We start from the raw sequence: 24,187 nt of genomic DNA, 5'->3' as shown, positions 1-24,187 counted from the left end.
ACTGCCATCTGCTGGCTATCAGGAGCTATAAGCAAGACCTCCTCATATCAAACATTGCTCGGTAATGTAGAGAGATGGTGACTTTTTTCTTGCAATAACTGCTCTCTTGCCAGTCCTCCTGGCTTGGCCTGCTGCGCATTTTCTGCCTCAGCTGGTGATTACTGTGAAAATTTAATCTAAAGGTAGGGTACTGATGTTTATACCAGTGTTCAAAACATTAAAAATAAAGTTAGTGCTGCACAACCGCAGGAAGGAGGGGTGAGGGAGGGGAAAGGAGGCTAGGGGGACCCGCTGTGTGGAGATAACAAACACTCAAAGGTGGAGAAAAGGCTGTGCACACAGCAGCGCCTTCGGGGAAATGCATTGTTCATCCCTATAGGTCCTTGCATTCAAGGCTTGCCTTTATTTATTTCTGCCTATTGATCATGGTCGTGATTGTGAGAGATAATTTTGTTGTGAGTGCAGGATGCATGTTCTTCCATTGCTAAATGCATGAGCCTCAGCATGACCATGTTTCAGAAATTGCCAGCATGACATACCTAAGTTGACTGCATGTGTTTACCAAAGCAAAGCAGTATCAGAGCCTTCTGGTATTCCTGTTCTCTAGGAACATTTGCATGTGTAACACAATAACAAATGAGCTGAGTGACACACAGTGAGGATCCATTCGCTTTTATGAGTACACCACAATGAAACAGTTTCCAGTGGAAAATAAACACACAACTACCAAGCTCAGTGTCTGAGAAAATAGATTTATTATTCAAACAAGCAACATATTCACAGTGGGTTCATGGTTCTAATCATCGGACAGAATATTAATACAGCTGAGCTACAATCATTTACAGAAATATTAAGTTTGTGTTATTATTGTACAGCTCCATGGGGCATGAGAAGTCCTTCGATGAAATCAATAATTCACAATCACATCATATTCAAACATAATTTACTGTACAAACATAAAGAGCTGAAGGCAGAGCTGGGCTTGATTCTCACAAAGGCACAAATGATTAAAATGACATTTACTACCCTCAGTTTGCACGGAATAACAAAACGACACAACATCTCGCTTCGTACTAGACTCCTCGAGGGTAAATTTGGTTTGTCTGGGTGCTTTTTCTTTTCATTAATGGCTGATGTATCGAAGTGAAGCACACTTTTATTCTGACACCGTGAGACTATGACCATTGCAGACAAGGATTGATAGTAGAAGACATAAACTGTGGTGCCAGGCTGTAAAAGGAAGGAAACAAAATACTTCAGCACACAGCTCAAGCAGATGAATAAAGCTGAACTTGAACTGGTCAGTCGTTGCCTCATTAAGACAAGGACACTATATCTGCAAAGTCTTCAAAGCTGACACTGCCGCAATAAAAGACAAACTACTTTGGCTGAAACACATTCTTAACATTTTCCAACAACACTTTCTTTTCCACTAATTTGACTCTGCATTGTAATAATACAAAGAGCACAAATCAAATAATCAAATTTTACTTTGTGCATCCCATATATCCCTATTAGACTACATGTAGAAAAAGAATTTGTGGCATGAAATTATTAGGGTTTCATAATTAGATTAACAGCGAGCAGGGAGGGGTGATTCTTCAGAGCTCAGGAGAAAACAGCCTCCATCATTTGCTGACTGGGGGTCCGCTGTCACCAACAGGATCTTATCTTTTCGACATCTCCAAGTGACCGTTTGTGAGGCCCCACCACCCACAGTTACTGCCGCTACGCCTGTCAGGCTTTCCATTGTCGCAGCAAGAAGCATTGTCCTTGTGCTGCGCAGCCACGTTTGGGCTGATGGGCTCACTTTTTTTTTTTTTTGATGTTTTAAACCAGGATGTTTCAGGCAAAGTTTTTTTCCCCCTCAATAAATAAAAATCAGATTCTTTTTTTGGGAAAACATCAGCAGTACAATCACCTTTAACAAACGATTTCCCTCCTCTTCCACTTGTTTATAGTCAGTATTATTACTATTACATAGGAATAATTTGTTTTCACCTTTAAAATGTAATGAAACATCCGCTGTGCTTCATTTTAAACACATTTCAGCACAGCAGTGTTAAAAATGACTCATCCGTCGTAAAGAGTGTGTTTACTGTGTGTCAGAAGGATGATTTAGTTGATTTTCCAACAGGAGAGAAAGGTACAATACTGACTGGTTGTGATGCATTCATTTCCCCAACCTCTTAGCAACGTCCTTATAGGCTAGCTCTATTTCCACATCAGATGCGCACGTGTTGGTGAACTCATCTCGGCTGTAGGCGTTGCCGAGGTAACGCCAAATCCCTCTGAATTCAGACGGGATGTCGTAGTTCCTGTATTTCTTCGCGACCACCTGGCAAAAACACGTTACTGTCATACAACTGTAAAATCCAATTTCATAAGATCAAATGAACCAACCAATCAAAAGCAAGTTACCTTGACAACATGGAGTTTGGGCAGGAGGTTGCAGTCGGCCAGCGTCAGCTCGTCTCCATCCAGGTACTTGCGTTTGGATTCTCCCTCTTGAACCTCGTCGGGCAGCGGACTCATCAGATACTCATCCAGCTTGGCCAGGGCCTTGTTTAGACTGCTCTCTAATGCTGAAGGTCATAAAGTCATCAAAGCTGACAAACTGGTGCTCCTGTTCTGGATTTTAATGGATGTATACGTTCAGTGGATACATGTACTCATTAGTTGAGCATGCAGTTGACTTACATCGGTTTTTGTCTGGTCTTGTGTTTTTGACGTAAGCGGAGAACCTGGCAAATGTGTCATTTCCTGCTATGTTGGATTCGCGGTGCTTTGCTGCGAGTCTGGGATACCTAAAACAAACAAAAAAACAGGATGTGAACATGGCGTTGGGATGTTGCTCGCCCTGTTTCCTATTCCTGTGTGCGTTTCTGTGCGGGAGGCCTACTTTGGTGGAGCAAGCATCTCCTCCAGGTACTCCTCTATTTTGTTGACATCAGTGAGGACCTCCCCCTGGAAGGTGAGGAAGGGCGGGTGCGTCCCTGGGGCCAGGTTGTGGAGATCAGCTGGTTTCCTATCAGATTGGAGTCAGGTTACAACTTCTATTATAAAAGCACGACAGAACACTATTTCAATATCAGTGACAGTCTCACAGTTTCCAGGAAACAAATGTTCCTCTTTTCTTTGTCTATTCAGCCATAGTGGCTATTGCTGCTAATGCTAACTACCTCGGGCTTCATTTCCCAATAATAATTACTCTTTTAATTTAAGTGTTTCTAAATGTGACCCTCTGTGAATTTGTTCATTACCTTCAATCATTTCTTAAAGCAGCTCTCTGAGCCAGACCTTAATTTAGTGCATATGTGAAAGCTGCTCTGAAGCTAACTGTTAGCTGCTTAATCAAATGATAAGTAGTGGGATAGTGCAGTGTCCATTAGGAGGTGTTTGTGGCCTTAATTTTAATATATGTTGGGAGTGATTTTTCTCTCACCCCTATGCAAAGACAGCAAACACACCGGTCAGGGGTACAACTATGTGATCTAAATAAGGATTAAGCCAAGAAAACCCACAATTCTTGAACAAATTCACTGCACGTCAGGACAGCGTGTAACATAAAGTATTTCAGCCACTTGCTGAGGGAAATTTGATGAGTGGTTCATTTAACGGTATGTGATAAATGTAAGATTTGAGAATCGGGAATTCTGGGCTTTGTTAGAGCTTTTTCACTGCAGCTGGATGCAATCCTGAAGAGAGCCACGAGAGTGAACCAAAACAGTAAAACCGGGGCCCACAACACCAAACCGATGAGCTAAAAAGATGCTAAAATGTTCTAAAAGTTCTCTGCAGATCTGCAGACTATAAGCTACAGCTGTCACACACATAGTCATTTAATTCCTTAATACAAAAGTATTGATTATAGCAGCTTTAATTAACATTTTCTTCCACATTCTTATGTTTCAGTATTCCTTTTGTAGCGATCCAGGACTGTGTAAAGCTCTGATATTTACCCTCTCATCTTAGTGTTAGTGATAGTGTTTTATTATAATATCATGCAGATGCGATATGATAGTATTATTACCTCTTTAGGTCAACAGTGGTGACATTGAAGACTACACCTTTTAGCCAGAGGATCATAAAGAGGCGCTGAGAGAAGGGACAGTTTCCAATGCTCTCCCCATCACTCCCAGCCTGTACACACACACACACACACACACACACACACACACAAACATGGTTCAACACGACTGCTACATAAAAGACTTTAGACCATTTGTGATGCAGACACACACTTTTCCGAGCCTTCACATGCGGACTTACTCCTCGTCATACACGCACACACACATTTATAAACACAATGAAAAGGACACCCAGCCACTGTATACTAAAACACACACACACACACTGATTCACACGCATATTCCACGCACACACTCATGACGATTGAACAAATACACATTCAGTGATTTACTTATTATAACATGAATTGAATCACACACATTATACAAGAGGAATCAGTGCCATTTAGTTTGAAAGCGTCGGTTCGAGGTTGGGTCTGTGTGTGTATATACACACATTTATAATTGCCATATGATCATGTCGGCTAAGATGAATGTGTGTGTATGTGTGTTTGAGTGTGCGCAAGCTGCAACAGGACACCGTAACGAGACACCAAGTCCAACATGAATAATCCACACCGCTTCCATTTGCCGCCTCACTGCCTGTTTGGACCTCTAGTTCCCATAATACTGTAGCAGTGTATCAGCTGTCGAAATCATGTGACCTACTGTTCTGCCATAATACTCTCAGTCCAAAGAAGCACACACTTATTTTATGAAATTCTTGAGGAAACAAGTCCAGTCATCTTTCACCATTAGGCAGATTTACTGCATTTTATATGTAAAACACATTTTATCCAGTTAACCAGAAATCACTGCTTGCCCATGCAACAATACTGTGCTACATGCATTCATAAAATGTCAGCAGAAATGCAAAGTGTATATAATTTGTGCTTAAGGAGCTAAAACAAAATCACTATGTTAATTAAAAAAAATGAGACAATTAATGCCACTCACACACTGCCTGTACATTACATGGAAGGGTACAGCCGGACGCCAGTTAGCTTAGCTTAGCATAGCGACCGGAACAGCTCTATCCAAAGGTACCAAAGTCCTGGCATCATGTGATGTTGCCAGGCAACCAGGAAGTCACTGCTTCCCACCCATGGACATACTAAGAGAGCATAATATGGCACTGATGCTGAGCCTTGGGTTCAGTTTGTCTTAGTGGTGAAGTTATGATTTTATTTTAAAGGTTTTATAATTGTACAACTTTCCCAGGGCCTGGAAAAGAAATCTATGGGACCCAACAGGTCATGCTAAGCTAAGCTAGCAAGCTGCTGGCTATAGCTTCATATTTAGCATACACATACGAGAGTGGTTTCAATCTCCTTATCTAACTCTGTGAAAAATTACAATGATATCAATATCAGTAATCATAATGTTTAGCAGATTTTCTCATTTTGAGTATTTGCGAGGAAGATCAAACATGTAAAGGCGTGCACATGGAACAGACTCGACAGACTGTCACAATACAGTATGTACTGGATATATTCATTAAATGACTATGAGTGAGCAGTGCGTCTAAACTGTGTTGGTCAGCTAACATGCTAAAACCTGTCCATAAGTATTCATACCTGCACACTCTGCACATGCCGACACATACTGCATCATAACCTCAGACCATTTAAAACTGCCGTTCTCAATACTGAATGAGCCCAGTAATAATTTATGAGGAGAGAGAAAGAGAGAGATTGTCCATGCACGTGGGTGTCAGGTTAACACATGGAAAATCAGCACACAACAACAACATGGCATGCACACGCTTAAAGGAGCCACCCCCCAAATACACACAATCGATATTTGCTTATTCTATAGTCTGCATATATACAGCTTAAATTTTGCTTGTCCTACACAAAAATACTATATAACTTATAGGCAGAATGCAGGGCAAGATCAAGAAGTTTTTTGCAGAAATATAATTTAGAAGTGAAAACTAGTCTGGTGTCAGCTTGCGTTACACACAAATTGTGACACAGAGCTGTGCAAACACCAAAACACACACACACACACACACACAACTCCCCACCTTGACAAATAGCTCAATATCAGGGTCCTTGTCCTCCTCGGCTGCAGTATCCGTCATGGTCAAGAAAAACACACTTTGCTTTCGTGTTTTGTTTCCCCAACTGTGTAGATGTGTGTGGCTGTTTGCGTGTGTGTGTGTGTGAGCCGTTTCAGTTTACAGCAGATTTTACTCCAGGTCCACGTAGTGAAGTCTGCTTGGTCCCATAGCAGCTGTGTCAGTGTCAGCTGAGGACGAATGCCAAGGAGAGCGTGTGTGTGTGTGTGAGAAAAGAGAGAGAGAGAGTGTGTGTGTGTGAGGGGTTCAATTTGTACCCGAGGCCTCAGCAGTGGGGCGGGACAGCGTCGGGCAAAAATAACCCCCTTAGGTGGGGCGGGGAGGGGGTGGCACTGAAAGCATTAAGGTAGTGAGGGGGGAAAGGGCAGACCAAGTCACCCAAGGGTGCCCTGCCCCACCCACCTCTCACAGCTCTGATTGACAACACAAGCGGGTGACTTTGAATCATCGGGAGTCATCGTCTCCTTCTCAGACTCATCAGCACCCACGGGTCCCACGCTGTGAATTCTCAGCCTGTGTCTGAGCTGCTTATACATGTGTTTTTAATCATGCTGACCTTAATACAGCCATTAAACAGGGAAAAGCTAAAAGCGGTGCTATTCTAATTTTCTGTTATTGTCAAAAAATCCAATGAAAACACTCAAACCAGCAATGATTTTATCCTACAAACAAGTATTGTGTGTGTATCCAAAGCCTGATATATCTTAAAATACATCATGAGCCACACTGTTGCACTGGATATCATATAATAATAATGCTAATAAAAGGAAGAATAAAATACCTTATTTCTGCAGCACCTTTACAACAAGGAAACTAAATGCACAGAGTGTTTCACATAAAAAATGAGGAACATGGGCAATGTAGTACCAAATGTGTATTAATCCGCAGCTGAAAATAGTTCCTAGCAAAAGCACAATTTCCTCCAGCGTGGGTAACAGTTACGAGAAGACTACAGTTCACAGCTGTTTTAGGAGATTACTGAGCACTCTCTGAACATGAAACTAGTTCTTTTTTGACCCAGTGGTAAGGATTTGCATCATTTCGCCAGTTAAATGTTAAAGCTCAACCATGGACTGCTTCACAGATACGTTTAGATCATAGCCACTAGCCCTAACAAGTTTTACCTCCTGGCCTGCAGCTGTAATTGATTATATCATTAATTGCAGATGGGCATAGATTTATTTCTGTATTTATAATGAGATAACGTGACTTGTTGTGGACATGTGATGATGTCAAATTTGTTGGATTTGTCTTGATCTTGAATAAGTGAGCTACTAAGTAGTGAAAGCAAAGCTCCAATGCTAATGTAATGCTAACGCAGCAAGAAAACACTTGAAAGAGTCAGCATGAAAGCAGTTTGGATCCACTGGCCTTGGCGCTGTCATCAATAGACCTCTGTCACTCTGGCCTCAAGGTTATATTGCTATAATTCATGAGGTTGTAGTTTCAAAGTGCCAAATTTATGATCCCTGCATATGCTCGAGCAACTGGACTTTAGTGTGGGATGTGCAGATTGCGTAATAAGTTCAGTTTGTGTGTATGTTTGGCTGTGGAGGTACAATGTTTAGATTTTACTACTAGACAGATAGATCACCCACTAACCAACACATTCGAAATAAACACACACACACACACACACACACACCGAGGAATCCACATGCCATGCGACAGGAGCCATCCTGGAACTATCCCTGCACTGAGTCAGAACATTCTTGTCAGTTCAACTTAACTTATATTTAGAACCACAGTAACACACACATGCACACACTCATGCTCACCAACACACAGAAATGACTAAACATGATGACCTGTAAATAGATGTGTGTGTGTGTGTGTGTGTGTGTGTGTGTGTGTGTGTGTGTGTGTGTGAACGGCACAGTGAGGTGTTCAGAGGGCCGAAACAATGGGACATAAAGTCCACCTCTGGGTTTACCACAGTTGCATGCCACACACACACATACGCGCACACACACACACACACACTGGGAGTTACGCACTGACCTTGCACACTTGTTCATACTGATATGGAAGCGATTACGACTGAGATTTATGAGGCCCTCAGTGTTTGTTCAACCATGCAAAATGTATGTCTTTGTGTGTGTGTGTGTGTGTGTGTGTGTGTGCGTGCGTGTGCAATATACTTGCATACACACGTATCATAAAATGACAGAATTAAACTGAAATCAGTGCAGAAATATATAATATAGTAAATGCAGCCCAGTTCTTCCCTACCTGTGTTTTTATTTCCTATTCTTACTTTTCCTATCTTGAATTGGTTTTACCCCTTATTATCATTATTGTTGTTCATTAATATGATTAATATTACCTTTGCATAAAGTACGAATTCAGGTTCCACCTTTACAGGCTCTGGCTTCTCCTCAGCTCCCTCCTTCTCAGAGGAGGAAGATGATGAGGAGGATGAAGATCTGCGTGATGAGTTCCCTCCGTCCAACTCCACCTCTGGAGACCCCCTCTCCTCCTCCTCCTCCTCCTCCTCCTCCATCTTCTCCACTTCCTCTCTTTCCTCCTCCCTTTTCCAGTGCTCTATCTCCCCATTCTCTTCATCTTCAGCATGTGAGGAAGACGAGGAGGATGAGGGGGATCTGCTTCGCCTCTCCTCGGGGGCAGGGGGAAGGGGAGGGGGAGAAGGGGGAGCTGGGATCTGTCCTCTGGCCCATCCAGTGTTCTCATGCTCTGCTTCGGATGACGCCTCGCTGGTCAGGTCATACGTACCTGACGACTCGTTCTGGTAGGTGAAGTCTGGGGTCTCGTACGCGTTGTCCAGGTCCATTTTGGGTGAAGAGGCTAAACAGAGGTCGAGACTGAGGAGACAGTCAAGCGAGTCAAGAACGAAGAAGAGTGACTGTGATGCCAACAGTGCCTACCTTATCAAAAAACAGCCCGGACTTTGGACGGGGAGGCACAAAGGCAATGCCAAAGAAAGACAGCTGAGATCCTTAAAGGGCTATTGTTGGGTGGAGAGAAAGTACTTTCAAAGAGTTAATTATTTAGTGGCTTTGAGTACAAAGAGCATCGGAACAGAAGAGGACTCATCAGCTATGTGTTTGTAAAATCAAATCTGAGGAAGAAACATGGACGCCTTGATGAAGACAACATGAAGGCTCCTGCATTTCCCAAAATGCAATTCAACAGCATCTTTCATGAGCCCCTGCCTGCTTAGTACGTTTCCTCATCTTTCAAAATCAGTGCCCCGAGTTTGTAACACACGTTTTCTGTCATATGTTTGAAGTGTTTACACAGTACCTTACATGTAAATACAGTGGAGCGCTCCTTTAAGTTTCAAAAGGCCTTGAGCAACATGTCCATAATACTGCCGTCATTCCCATTCCCATTCCCATAAAACGCAGTGATAGCTGCGATGGCTTATCTCACCCTCTCGTGCAAGTCTCGTGTTTGTGTTTTGGAAGAAATTAAAACCAAAGGCTGCCAGGAAGATATTAAATTCGACTGAAATTGTGAGCCGATCATTAGCTTTGTGATGGGCTAATACATGCAAGCCACCCATATGCTCATGTATGTTTTTTTTATGCATTTTGGAGCATAATATGACCAAGTGTTTAACCAACATAAGGCCAGTCTGTGTGTGAAAAAGTGACAGCAAGTTTGAATACCACTCAAATACTGGCGAGGTCCTTGTAAAATATCCCAGGACAATTATAATAGAATTAACAACTAATTTGGCAATTCTAGGAGTCACACCTAGAGTAAATATCCCCTGGCACCTTGCTATGTCTCACATTGTGATCCGTCTGTCATGGAGGGTCACATGATCGATGTAGTGAGTCGCCCACCATAGGTCAGGATAACTATTTTTATCAAGCTGGTGATGATTGCAGATACATCGGTTTTAAATGTCATGTGAAGTCACATTCAGGTATGGGGTGGTGGAGAAGAGATGCCATCAAAGTTTTGTAGACTATATTTGTGGTCAGTTTGTATGTATGGGATGTGAATGTAGGCATTGTGCCTGCCTGGCAAATTGCAAGACAATGCTGTGATGGAATGATCATGCACTTCTAATCTTATTTACCACAATATATATCACACAGATGTATTTCTAGAGATCCTACTAAAAACTATAGGCACGATTGGGATTTTCTAATCATAATTCAACTACTTTGACATTAAAGATTTCCTGATTTTGAACAAAGGAACAACTGATCTTATAATTTTACACTCAACCACATCATGCAAAAGCAAACCACCAATACGTGTCCCGCCCCCCGAATCTGAACGTTGATTCGCTGCTTGAACTGCCAATTTCGCTAAGGCGGAAGTCGACGGTTACGTCAAGGTGGCGACAACAAGAGGAGAGGTGGACAGTTGTTACGTCAAAATTAAAGCATGATGCCTTTAAAACGAATGTGTGAGATAATTTCGACAGGTTGCTGGACTTCTTTCACTCATACATTACCATCTGAAGTGACATTTATATAGAAAACGAAAGTATTGATGACAAAAATAGCATTACTTTGTATTACTGCACGTGGCGTTTCAAAGAAGGATTTATTTTGAAATTCCTGGCCGGAAACTTTTCAAAATCATTTTAGTTAGCTCCCAGCGTTTTTGTGTTTTGGTGAAGTCCATTGGTGATGGTGCTGCTGCTGTCGACTGAAGGGGAAACTTATTCAGCAGTACTGTCTGGAGGACAACAGTCTGTCACCTCTGTAACAGGTAACGTTATTATACACACTGTTAGCATTATGCGACCGCTCTGTCATTAGCAAGCTAGCATATACTATGCAGACAGCTAACCAGCTCCACTGCTGATAGTGAAATTTAAATTCATATTTTTTGCTCTTTATATATCGCCCGTTCTATGATTTACCTCTGCGTTGTTTTCATTAGTCACTGGTGTAGTTATTAGTAACATTTTGGGGGTATTTTCCGTCAAGAACGGTGACTTCCTGGTTGTGGTTATGTATTTGTCATGGGCTGCTGAAGAATGTTGTCTGATAGTTTTTCAGTTGGGAGTCAGTTGCGTCACTGAGTTGTTTGCTCAGATAAATGATGTACAGCCCGCTGGTTATTTGTGGAAGTAAAATTTTGTCTATGAGGAAAAGACAGTGGCGAAGTTATAAGACACACATGGAAAGAGATGTGTTAAAATTGTGATGTGGATGAGACATATGCAGAATTTCTTTTGTAGTTTGCCTCTAACGTGCATTTCTTAAGGATTTACAGGAAATATTAATTGTTCAGACTTGCAAGAGCGATGGAACAAAAGACCATGTTGCCTTCAGGGTGCGTCTGCAAACTCGGAAATCAATATAATTTTTTGTTTGTCTTACTCAATTTATGTCTTTCGCAGTTTGCGCAACTTAATTTCCAGTATTCTCAAATTATATTTCACTTTCATAACCCAGTGAGGTTCTACTACGACAGAAGTGGCAGATTTAAGTCTTTACATGCTAGTGAACTGAATCAAATAGAGATTCAATGCCTGCCCGTCTTCTAGTATCCAAGATGTGTTTGTAGTCAATTTGATTTAATTAGATTTGCATCAGTTTCATGTGTCTTTGAGATGCTTGAGAGGCTCTGCTCCATTCAGAAAGTAAATAAGAAAATTATACTTGATTGAAGCCATTTTCGTCCCTGCTCAAGTGTCCTTTACAAACTGAATTTTCCAGTTTTCTACCAGCTTCAAGCTGCTCTTTGTAGCTGGGTGTATACTTCAGAGGACGTTTGTAGAAGTGAAAGGTTCCTATTTGTAGTCCTTGTTTTTATAGCCTCATAGTTTGATGCATATGAAACAGGATGTTCATGTGGAACATCGAAACGTGAGGACGAAGCGGGTAACTTGACATCTTAAAAATGACTTTTTTATGTTTTGAGGCTTGTGCACCTGATTAAAATGTAATCATGACAACAAGACAAATGTGAAAGGCCTGTGAGCCTTTCAAAAAGACCAGTGCTGTTGTGTGTTGTATATGAACAGGCCTACACTTCTTTGTTATAACAACCAAACTTCCACAAACATACAACAGTGTTAGAAATTAAAATTAGAATCCTTTACACACACTTCATCCTCTGCACACACTATGATAGTGTGAGAGAAATCCCAGTGAGCTTATGTTGTAAGCAGTACCTCCACTACTCAGACATACTGTGTTAACAGCTGACCTACAGAAAATAAATGAACCCCACTATATACAAACATACAGAAGACCCTCTCCTGTAACAGACAAGCAAGGTGACATGACACATGCCAACAATCAGCAAATCAACCCATCACCTATAAATCTGTAGAAGTAGATAGGTTGCCGTTTTGACTTTGCCTGCTGGTGCAGCATGAAGTAACCACCATAAGTTTCACTTCCTGCAAAGGAAAAGTGAAAGATCAAAGAATATTTTTTGCATTTGGAGAATCACTTTCTATGTGCTTCTGTGCATAAGAAGAATGACTGGCGAACGTACGTTGCTGTCCAGCCAGGCATTCGCTCTCAGTTCCTGTACCCTTGAAGCTTGACTGATGGTTTGCCCTCTTGCCACGTGGTTGTCAACCGACGTGCAGATCAGTAACTGCAGTTTAGAGGTGTGAAATTGAAAATGCAGTGAGCGCCTACGATCTTGGAAGAATGGACTCTGATACAGACTCTAACTTGTGATCCTTTACCTTTTCATGTAGCCTCAGTTTAATTAGTGCAGTATTTTGGATTATGATTAAATACCTGCAAAACTGATGTCCGTCCCATCAGCCTCAGTTGTACTATGTGTTAAGTGTTAATTAACAAGTGTTACCATGGCAACAAGCTAAACTTTATACCTGCTAAATGTCAGCATGTTAGCATTGTTATTTTGAATATGTTAGCATGCTGATGTTAGCATTTAGCTCTATGGAGCCTCAGAGAGCTGTTGGTCTTGTTTAAACACACCACGTCTATTCACCTGTAATTGTAGATAACAAGTTTCTTTCACATCTTTTCAGGATGTTACTGAAAATACTGTTGGGCTTCCTGTGTGGCGTCAGGGCATTGGCCCGAGAAAATGCCACGGCCCAGCAAGGTCCTCTGCCGCTGCTGCTGGTGTCATTCGACGGTTTCCGAGCAGACTACCTGCAGAGGTTCCCCATGCCGAACCTGAAGCTCCTGTACAGCCAAGGGGTTCTGGTGAAGCAGCTTACCAACGTCTTCATCACGAAGACGTTTCCCAACCACTACAGCCTGGTAACCCTGCTGCTTTGCTCTGCTTTTTGTTTTGGGAAATATGCTCCGTCAGAAATTCAATTCATAATATTCAATAATGAAATCTAGGTCACAGGGCTGTACGCTGAGTCTCACGGTATCCTGGCCAGCAACATGTACGACCCCGTCAGCCACAAGCACTTCCATGCCGGCAACGACACCGACCCGTCGTGGTGGAACAGCACGCAGCCCCTCTGGGTCACGGCGCTGGACTCCGGCTACAAGACGGCTGCCATGATGTGGCCCGGCTCCGACGTGATCATCAGAAACCGCACGCCAACGCACTTCTTTCCCTACAGCGCTGAAGTGACGTTCCAGCAACGGCTGGGGAATGTGACAAACTGGATGCTGGGAGACGGAAAGGTAGAAAAGTTACTTTTGTAAGCACCATCACTGTGTTCTCCAATTTGTTTGCCCATAAATGTCTTCCAAGGTTTCCATTTCGCTTTATGGCTGCTCTGAAACTGTGCTAACTTTAGGGCACAAGGCAGTAAAATTTAGAAAGCCTGGAAGGGTTAGTAGCCATTGCCTGACATCTGTGCCATATACCCCATTCCACCAGGAGCAAGGAGTGATGTTTGCTGCTCTCTACTGGGAGGAGCCAGACCGGTCAGGTCACATATTCGGCCCTGACAACACCACCGCCATGGGCAAAGTGCTGAAGGAGGTATGACAATTTAGTTTAATCTCAAAACCGCAAAGATGTCAAACACATGCATTTGTTAACATTCCCAATAATATTCACTTATTCACTTAGTTAGCCCTGAGTAACAAGTTATGACACTAGATGCAGTTTTTATGCGAGCCGCTCTTAGCGCATTGTTCAAATTACCCATTAGATAACCTGTCAGAATGTTTGGTCATGTGATTGTGTTGGATATTGCAATATCTTACAATGTGCAATAAATATGTACGTTCATTGTAGAAATGCCATAAACTTGCCATGATCCAGTGGCTCAGCACACTTGTAGTTGAATCAAATTTGTACAGAACGCCTTTCACTCCAGATTTGCTCATTGTAAACAGTGACTGATGGCCGTGTCTCTTTGCATGCCCTCAGGTTGACGACAACGTCGGCCTGCTGATTTCGGAGCTGAAGCGGACGGGCCTCTGGGGTCGCATCAACGTCCTGGTGACCAGCGACCACGGCATGGCTCAGTGCTCAGCTGAACGCCTCATTCGGCTCGACGACTGCCTCCACCCGGACAACTACACACTGGTGGACCTCACACCTGTTGCCGCCCTCATCCCACATGCAGGTAACCAGGTTCATATCAGCTGGCGTGAGATAAAAGAGCCTACATGCAAACACAGACACATGACAGGCTATCTTTTTATTGGTCTGATCATACTTTTGTTGACATTCTTTCACAAAAAAGTGTAGCTTTTTTCTGTATAAAACACATGAAGCCTATTTTATTTTTGATAAATGTGAAGGTGAAACCTGGTGGTGTTTTTAGGGCATTGCTCACACCTGTTTCTGTTCGTGCGCTTTACAGACCCAGAGGCTGTCTACAACCTGCTGAATAAGTGCCATGCAAATATGACAGCATATTTGAAGAAGGCCATCCCTGATAAGCTGCACTACAGGAACAACCAGCGTATCCAGCAAATCATACTGATTGCTGATGAGGGCTGGACCATAGTGCAGCGGGGGAACCAGCTGCCAAGATGTATGTCATTAGAAATGTTTTGTCAATATTGTGATAGCCAGAAATTTGTTCTTCCAGAAAGTCATCTTTCAATTGTCACACACTTGCTTTTGTTTTTATATATCCATTTATTTTCCTCATCCAAGACATGACAATAAGCTGCTTTGGTCGTTTTTGTTGTTAAAGCAGAAGTCTGACATTTTAGAGGGACAAAATAAAGTAATTTTGGAGATGCTGGACAATGTTATCAGTGTTCACAGTTATCAGCAAATGTCCACTGACAGGACCTCCACCCACCATAGTCTTACTCTCCTTCCCTCCCTCAGTGGGCGATCATGGCTACGACAACTCCCTACCCAGCATGCACCCCTTCCTGGCAGCGACGGGGCCCAGCTTCCGTCGGGATTACCAAATCAGCACTTTACAGAGCGTGGACATTTACCCGCTCATGTGTCACCTGCTGTCGGTGATCCCGCAGCCCAACAACGGCACCCTGACCCAGGCTCGGTGCCTGCTGGCTGCTGAGACCTGCTCGGATGTCCCACTGATGATCGGCCTGGTGGTGGGCGTCCTGCTAGTTCTCACTATGATCACTGGTCAGTCTGAATGATTGCAACAGCCTTTAATATGTGTTATGTCTATGCATTATATGCCCCAGGATAGAGCCCTGTGGGATCTCACAAATAAGAGAACCATGAGAGGAGGAGGGATCTCCAACCAAGGGTTATTGGATACATCATTGGTGATGTTGACCAAAGCTGTCTCTGTGCTGTATAGAATGCAAAAGCCAGAGTGAAGTTTTGTTGAAATATTACGAAGTAGAAGAAGACAAAGAGTGGATAAACAGCCATATTTAAAATTGGAGGGGAAACTAGCTAAAATATTTGGACGAATTGCTGACATACTGCTTGTTTTGACATGTCAGGGTAAATGTACTGAATGTCTCCAACTGACGAACAGAACTTGCTTCCCTTCAGTTCTGTTTAGGTTGGTGAGATCCCGCCGCCCGTCAGGCCCCCGGCCCTTCCAGAGGCTGCAGGTCGACTACGACGACGACGACCCCCTGTTGGAGTGAACCAGTCGGAGCTGGTCACCACACACTAACCTGTGTCACCTGTTCGTGCTCCGAAAGGTACTTGACTTGTTGCACTTTAATGAGTGAGGCCGCTGCTCGAGCTTTCATTATGGCATGTGTGTGCTGTATATGTGTGTACATGCATGCACTCAAAAGACCTGTTGTTTTAAAGCCTTCAGGCCCACTGACACCTGCTGTGAAGTTGTACACTGGTGTAAAAACAGCAGTAGGACAGAGTGAATTCTATACATGTCACTGACTCTTACTGTTGTTCAATCCTGTTACCATAGACTTGAAAATGTGACAAGAAGCCAGTTGTGTTTTGTTCAAGAATGTAACTCATTTTGAGGAAATACTGAAGAATCTTGGTATGAGGATGACATTGAGATTAATAATTTTATTCTAGGAGTTTAAAGAGATACTTTTGTTTAAGTTACTGCTTTAAGAGATTTCTTTTAGATTTTTTCTGCAGGGAACCGTCTTCAGAGAAAACTTGATTTCATGTTTGTGTGTATTTTATTTTTGTGGATTTGTAGTTTTACTTTTTGTCAGCAGAGGGAGCCAGTAGCTAATCTACGATTCATGTTGTGTCCCGCTGATGGCTCATGGAGAGGCTTGAAAAGACTCTTATCGGAACCGTGTGTTGGTTACTGAGTCGTCTCAACGACGCACACATTCTGCTTTGATCCATATTTGCATGCTGAAAAAGTGAAATTTGAAATCTGAATTAATACATTTTTATTCCTAAATTATAAGTATACTAAAATGCTCTCTATTGTATAAATACAATAAAGAGAAATGGTGTATTGAGGCGGATTATTTCTATGCGGGTTGTTCAGTGGTGTGTCAGGTATCCATTCTGTATTTATAGTATGTGTATGAATTATACCAAAGACTGTAATCAAGATGCACAACAGATGCTCCAAAGAGATATTCACCTGAAAAAGAGATTTTTTTTTTTTAACTTAAAGCAGTATAATGTTGCTTACTGGCATCAGGTAGAACAGTAACACACTATATCACCTTGATTTTAAGAATTGTGCAAGACCAGATTCACATAATGAGTTGAAACTCAAAATCATTGAGGAATAAGTTTTCATATTTATCTGATGCTTACTGACGCCTCGTATCTTACTACCAACAAATCCCATGAAAAGACCAAAGCCAACAACGAGTGGATCCCACTGACAGGTCTTGCCTGTTTGTCTAAAGCCTATCTTATTCCTCTGAACCACAGAGCTCCATTGTCGTCCATAAACTTTGAAAAACACGTGGATGAGCCACATTGTTGCACTGGATGTTCCTGCATTGTGATAAACAAATGCACTGAAGTTTATTTTGGCTCCATCCACTGTACTCCGTCCTGCCGCTGTAAATACTCAGTAGACCGTCAAATGAGTATTCATCCTCAGCTGAAAGTAGTCCCTGACTAATGCTGTAACGTTTGCTTAAAAACTGCAGTGCCCAGCTGTTTCAGGGAATGATTTAGTGTTTTGTTTTTTGTTTTTTTTTTTAAATGAGGTGATGTATTTCTGCCCTGTTTTAAGACTCACACACGTGGCTGCGTGCCACCAACAGGACAGAGATGTCAGAGAGTCCTGAGAGACAGACTCACACATGTTGATTTTTGGTCTTTTCGTGAGGTTTCCTGACAATAGCAAAACTGCAGACCATTGTCATGCTCATCCTTTCATGCAGTGCTGCTCGCGTGCTTCTCCAGCCATGTATCTACTGATATGTATATACTGTTCATGCATCTATTCATGTGTATGTGTGTGTGTGGTCGTGTATGAGGTGAAGAGGAAACAGGTGAAGAGGAAAAATTCCACATCCGACCTCTTGTCATGTCCTCTTCTGTCTTCTGCATATGGCATTTTTTTTAAACGTCAGCATGTAAACCCACCTGTGATGCCGTGATATAATCGGCATCAACAAACGAGACTGTGGTCAGTGTGAGTGACTCACTCTCGTGCTGTTGTTTTTCTGTTACTTTACACAAGTTAGACCACACACCTCATGAACATGGTTGCTTCAAGTCACATCGAGCAGATTAGATTTTTTGGATAGAAGTTTTCACCTTACTGAGGAGAAAAAACATTTTAGAAGTGTGTTTTTATTTCATCTGCACCCTCTTCCTATTGTCTGTATTAAACTGTCAGACATAACTTTGTGCCACAAAGCAATCTCAGTGTAAAATTCAGTAGAATGGTGTGTCTCAAGGCAATGGTCTCATTTTTATGATTATCATATTTTTGTGTATGTGGTGTTTTGAATGCTGCGCGTAAGCTTCATCTTTGCACTGTGTTTGTGCTTCATCCTAAGAGTCACTGTTTTTAGGTTTCTAGTTTGGAGATGTGGAAAAACTATGCAAATCCTGTCTGGGCTGTCAAGAGATTCCTGTGGTTTCATGTCACTTTCAGACGAAATAAAGTTGACTGAAAAATGAGATGCTTTGTGTTGTGATTCACTGTAAAAAAAACAAAAAAACCCTCACATCCATGGAAAGCAGAAGCGACACACGTTTGGAAAAATTAATTTATGTTCCTTTATATTTTTTTTCTCCATCGCAGTCACAACATTACAATGTAATAAAATGGTAAATATATAAAATCAAACTCAAGACTGACGCATATACATTTCTGTATCGTGTTCAAAACCAAATGAACTGTACATGTTTTCATTTATATCTGTTTTACATCATTTAAAATCATCTGTCATAATTTCTATGTAGTCATCTGTATTATTGTAAATCTTTGTCTCTTCACAGATAAATAGACTTTATTTTCAGGAGGTATTGTAACAAAAATAACACATTTCCTAACGCTGGCCACCTGGAGCCATTGAAAATATCATTCAACTCTTCCCCAGAATGCTTTTACGCTATCGCAGACACAGGATACACAGACAAACAAGAGATAGACTGTGTGTTGTCTCGTTTCCCCTCCGTTTCGGAAACATTCGGTGTGAATTTGGGAATCCCCCGAAAGGCCAGGAGATTCCTGAATGGCGTTTGAATGAGCTGACGCAGGAGCGGTTTGAACACGGTCGATGACAGCAGCCATCATTTCTACGGTGAAGTCGGGAGATGTTGGCCAGACAGCCCCTGCGCTCGATAGAATAACGGCTGCAGGATCGCTGGTTTTGCTCCTCTTTGAACGTTTGTGCCAATGCACTGAACTGTTTTTGGCACGCATGAGCACAAGACTCCTAAATTTCTTCAAATTTTCTGAAAGGGTTGGTCCCCAAAAATGTCCAGAAATCATAATTTTTCACTTTTGTGGTGGTATCAAGCCATGTGGGTTCAGTTTTACAATAATTCACTAATTCCTTGCTGTTTATGCTCATACCTTATTGCACAGAGTTAGATAACTGATACCGCTCTCCTGTTGCTGTACGCTAAATATGAAGCAACAGCCAGGAAACGGTTAGCTTAGCATACTGACTGGAAGCAGGGGGAAACAGCTAGCTCAGCTCTATCTAAGGGTTAAAAAAAAGTTTCACAATGTCTTAAATTCTTAGCATTGCAGTGTCTTTGACAGCACTGTGTGCATTTTCACCCCCCAGCATTCAAACTCTCAAATAAATTGACGGACAGTACACGTAGCGTGGACACAGCCTGCGTGCGGCTTTGCACAGAGCTGTTTCACCCGGCTTCCACTCTTTGTGCTAAGCTAAGCTAGCTGAGCGCTGGCTCCAGCTTCATATTAAGCGTACAGACATGAGAGTGGGGAAAATCCTTGAACAGTCATCCTACTGGCAATTTTAAAACAATATATGAGTTGCTAAAATTGGCTTTTTAATATTTTTTTTTCCATTAATCATTGCTTGTGATGATGCTCTTTCTTTATTTGTCTGTTTGAGAGAAAACCGCCACAGCTTGCGTGAGACTGTCTGACAAATCACCTCCAGCAACTTCACCCTGCCTACAGATCTAGGATCAGTGTGCTTATACTCTAGACAACACGATGGCACAGACTCCTACGAAAACAGTTTCCAGTTAAGCTGAACTTTTCTTCTCTCGTCGTACATTCTGGATATTTATAAAGAACATTTACTATCAGTACATTTGAAAGAGCCATCTAAGCAAACTCATCGAACATAGATCCAACTGAGGAGGATTACCAGCAAAAGGTATTTACAATCAAAATGCCAACCACGAGAAACTAAAAGGTACTTTTGCACAAATCTAGAGCTACTTTTTTTTCCAAGCTGAAGAACACAGTAAAAAAGCATGACCCCGACAAAATAAAAGCTCATGGTACATCTTATACATACATCCACGTTAAGGTTTAGTTAGACCCTGCCCTGTGCTTATAGTGTCCACACCTGAGTCAAACCACTGAAACCCCTCCGACTCGCTTTCCATGATTGAATTTGAGTATTTGTGCCGAAACAACCGAACCTCCTCGCCTCTAAATGGAGAGGATTTCAACTGTTGTTGGACTCAGATCTGGTAGAAACTGGTCTGAGATCAGAGACAGCTTACAAAACCATGATGAGTAATGATAATTTCACAGCTCTGAAACCACACGAGTAAAACTTTGGCTAAAAAAAAGCATATGAAGCATTACTGACACATACGGTAGTTTGCTCTCGCGCACACACACACACACACACACACACACACACACACACGCAGTCTAACACAACTGGCCTCATATGCTTTGCAGACCCTGATAGTGGAACATTTATGTCTTTATCCAAAGAACAAAAAATACCTTTCTGGTTTTACACATTCCTCTGTCAGGAGGTCGCGTCCATCCTGGTTATCCCCAATGTAAAGGTACATCACACCAATTTTAACCCATTGACATACAAACTTCATCGAGAAAAATGGAAATGACCATAGAAATTACATGCAAATCACCAAATTATCATTAACAAATGCAAAAAGTTCCAAAAAGATGTAAACAAATGGTACATCACATGTTTGCATTGTTGCACATTAACCGTTTTGTGCCTCTTCTCTGCAAACAAAAGGAAAAAAAGGAGTGAAATAAGAACAAGCGGTAAACGAGAACAGTGATGTGGTATTTTTGTAAAGGTTGACCAAGCCCAGAACCTTTCTGTGTGGAACCTTGCATAGCTGTGGATGTGTAGCCATACAATAACACTGACTGGGTTTTACTGTCCAACAGAGCGGGCCTGGCTAAGGCTCTGGGTTTAAGTGTGAAGGAGGAAACTTTTCATTTGCAGCGTGCAGACTCGACTGTCGAGCGGGGACCCATGGATTCTTGATCGCTGAGTGATGTGGAGGATAATTTGAATTAAAACCAAAATGCACACGGCGGGAAGTTATGACACCTGCAGTCTGGTTATGAGGCTACAGCCGAGTCCGCATGCTGCACGTGAAGACTTCCGTATAAAGAAGGAGCTGTGTGTTTTTTTTTTGGTTGTGTCAGACCTGATTTGGCTGTGTTGAACCTGATCTGTGACTGGCTGGAGCTCTGGGTGCAAAAGGGGTCATGGTTTGGGTCAGAAGGTCAGAGGTCAGTGCTGGGGAAAAGCTCGTGGGACAGCCGCACTGGAGCTCAACATGAATCTCCCTTTAACAAAGCTGTGACTCCTCAAACCTTTAAGCCTCTGCAGTCAGCTCTTATTTCCCCTGGAGCACGTGTGCCCTCAAATCTAGAACATCCATGCAAGAAATTCACGAGCACGGTATGTGAAACAAACAGAAAATGTCTGACTGCGTTCTCTAAATGTCACATATTTCGGTTTTTAGGACAAACGTGCTAACACGGTGAGCTGTTTTCCTTTGTGCTCTGACACACTGAGCCCATGCTTAATGTACAGCGGACGTCCACATCGGAGTGTACCAAAAAAATTAGCACCACCCTCTCAAAGTTCAGCTTTTTGCACATGACTGTGATCTCTTGAAAAAACAAAAAAAAACCACCTCCACTCCTGTCAAGCGGGTAAGGCATTGTAGCTTTTATGTGTCACTCAGTGTCACGGAGACAGAAGGTGTTGCTGTTTTTCTGTACACTCTCCACATGAGGAAACCCAGATTCCGATTCAGTGAAACACTCTAAACATATTTGGCTAAATTCTTCATAACACTGTAATCACAACTATACAAAAACCATCCAGCTTTACTCAATAGCACCATATGAATATTGTTCCCAAATTATAAAGGGGTGAGGGATTATTGGACGTTCGTGTTTGCGTGTGTGTGTGTGTGTGTGTGTTCAAGCGGTGAGGTAGGGATGCATCCCATTTGTTGTTACACTACTTTTCACTGCATCTGCATGTGTGCACTAACTCGCACATCTCCCTGCAGTGGAGGAAAACCCTGTGTGTGTGTGTGTGTGTGTGTGTGTGTGTGTTGGGAGCGTGTACACTAAGCACATCTCCTTGCGTCGGAGACTTGCATAGCTTCTGCAGGACAGGAAGAGCAGTTGTCCGTTTGGACGGAGCCTTTGGCACAGCCTTGGCCGATAACTGAAGGCAGTACTCAAGTTGCACCATAGAATTCAAAGAGACAATCTGCCCTTATTGCACCATAAGTACATGTGTGTTTCATATTTGCACCATATGAAGTGGGGTTAGCAGCCAATTGACTCGGTATCTTGCACCATATGACCACAGATGCCGCTGCTTCTGTTGCGCGATTGCACCTACTGAATCTACTCGCCAGTCGGCAGCAAATGAACTCATCTGACCTCTTCTTTTTTTTTTTTCGCGTAGCACCACGGAAAAGTAATGTAAGCTCACTTGCCGTTCGAACTTAAAGGGATACGTCAGCATTTTTGGTGTTCGTCTCCTTTTTTTTTTTTCGCGTGCCACGTTTGGCTGGAAAATGGTTCTTTTCGCGATGACTTCACCTGTTGGTAATCTGTCTATAACAGTGGTTCCCAAGCTGGGGGTGGGGACCCTGCTCAGGGTCGCAAGATGATGAGCAGAATAGGAAAGCACAAATTATTCTTTACTGTTTGTTTTTTTTCTCTTGTGAACTAAATAATTTGGTCTCTTCAGGCCTCTAAAAAGTATCGGGATGAAACAAGGATTCAAAAACTAAAATGGTTCTGCTGCGATCAATTTTTCTCCTTGTACTACCGTCCATTATGAGTCCAGCAATGTTGCAGGTTGAATGCCAAATTGGTAGAGCACTTTGTTGAGGGATCGCATGCCAAAAAGATTGGGAACCACTGCTCCAGTCCAGAGTTCATCATTCAGTTTAATATGGTATCAAACAGAGAAAGCAGCGAATCCTCGGCTGGACATCGGGTATGTTTGTTTCATCACAGTTATGAACTTTTCTGTCAATCCATACTAACATCACTGATCAAGTTATTGTTTCAGCGCTAAAATATGATTACATCTGGTGATCAGCGCAGCTTTAAGCTTGGTTCAAACCTTAGTTGCAAAGACAAATTATTCTATAATTTGACCCCCAGAAATGTTAAAGTACCCCTTCCCTTTAAACAATGACAGCTTCACTGTCTGCTTTCTCTTCACCTGCTCGATCCTCTTGGCCAGCAGCAATAATAAGAAGCATGCGTGTTTGTGTTCACCTTTTTTTAACCGCACCATCTGAAATGGCTCATGGCTGGGCTTCACCTGCTCTACCGCTGTCATGGGACTGGAGAAAAGATGTGGGGCGTTGGACGGCAGAAGCGCTTTCGCCGCCTTCCAAACCCTTGTTTTCGCTCGCCGTCACACGCCGTTAAGGCAACCCCCCCGATGGTGTGTGATTTCAGGAGCAGCGCTCCCGTCTGCGGCCCGATGACTGATATCTCGGCTCATTTGTTGCCGCCTGCCAATGTAACAGCTTGGATTACAGGGATAAACAAACAAAAAAATAAATAATGAGCCACACATCACAGCTCAGCCGTGGGTGGCTTTGGAGGAGTTGATTTGGCCGTTTTTCAGGAGAAGTCATCCAGAGAGTTGTGACGATTGAAGTCAAAAATTGTTTTATATCGGCTTCAGTGGCAGCACCCTGTTAGCGTGGGACCAACATGATTAAGACATCACACGCTGGTAGGTGCTGGTAGACATAGATCAGAAATAATTAGTCTTGCGTTTGCTCTTTTCGTCGAAGATTTTGGAGACCGTTTCTGGCTTTTTTCATCGGCGGCTAAATCGACACAACGACC

At 42.5% G+C, this 24,187-nt stretch overlaps 2 protein-coding genes across 3 annotated transcripts; one reads left to right on the top strand and one right to left on the bottom strand.

Annotated features, from left to right (window-relative positions):
- Nucleotides 1–792: 792 nt before the first annotated feature.
- clic5a (chloride intracellular channel 5a) lies at nt 793–8,944 on the bottom strand. 2 transcript variants are annotated; one of them, XM_041965982.1, is made up of 6 exons: nt 8,480–8,944; nt 4,034–4,143; nt 2,903–3,028; nt 2,701–2,807; nt 2,422–2,585; nt 793–2,338 (listed from the first exon to the last, which is right to left on the bottom strand). In XM_041965982.1, exons 1-6 carry the CDS (start codon nt 8,942–8,944, stop codon nt 2,174–2,176), a joined length of 1,137 nt encoding a protein of 378 aa, XP_041821916.1. In that variant the 3' UTR covers nt 793–2,173. The 2 variants fall into 2 exon arrangements, with proteins under 2 accessions (XP_041821916.1, XP_041821917.1); XM_041965983.1 differs by lacking the exon at nt 8,480–8,944 and adding an exon at nt 6,100–6,341.
- A 1,798-nt stretch (nt 8,945–10,742) lies between these two features.
- enpp4 (ectonucleotide pyrophosphatase/phosphodiesterase 4) lies at nt 10,743–18,524 on the top strand. Its single transcript, XM_041966161.1, has 8 exons — nt 10,743–10,848; nt 13,103–13,340; nt 13,428–13,721; nt 13,921–14,025; nt 14,419–14,617; nt 14,858–15,031; nt 15,337–15,606; nt 15,988–18,524. Exons 2-8 carry the CDS (start codon nt 13,104–13,106, stop codon nt 16,083–16,085), a joined length of 1,377 nt encoding a protein of 458 aa, XP_041822095.1. The 5' UTR covers nt 10,743–10,848; nt 13,103; the 3' UTR covers nt 16,086–18,524.
- The last annotated feature ends 5,663 nt before the right edge of the window (nt 18,525–24,187 follow it).

Source organism: Chelmon rostratus, chromosome 24 (genome assembly GCF_017976325.1).
Source record: "Chelmon rostratus isolate fCheRos1 chromosome 24, fCheRos1.pri, whole genome shotgun sequence".
NCBI lineage: Eukaryota > Metazoa > Chordata > Actinopteri > Chaetodontiformes > Chaetodontidae > Chelmon > Chelmon rostratus.
Note: the sequence above shows the minus strand (reverse complement) of the source record. Positions and strands in the feature narration are given on the sequence as shown.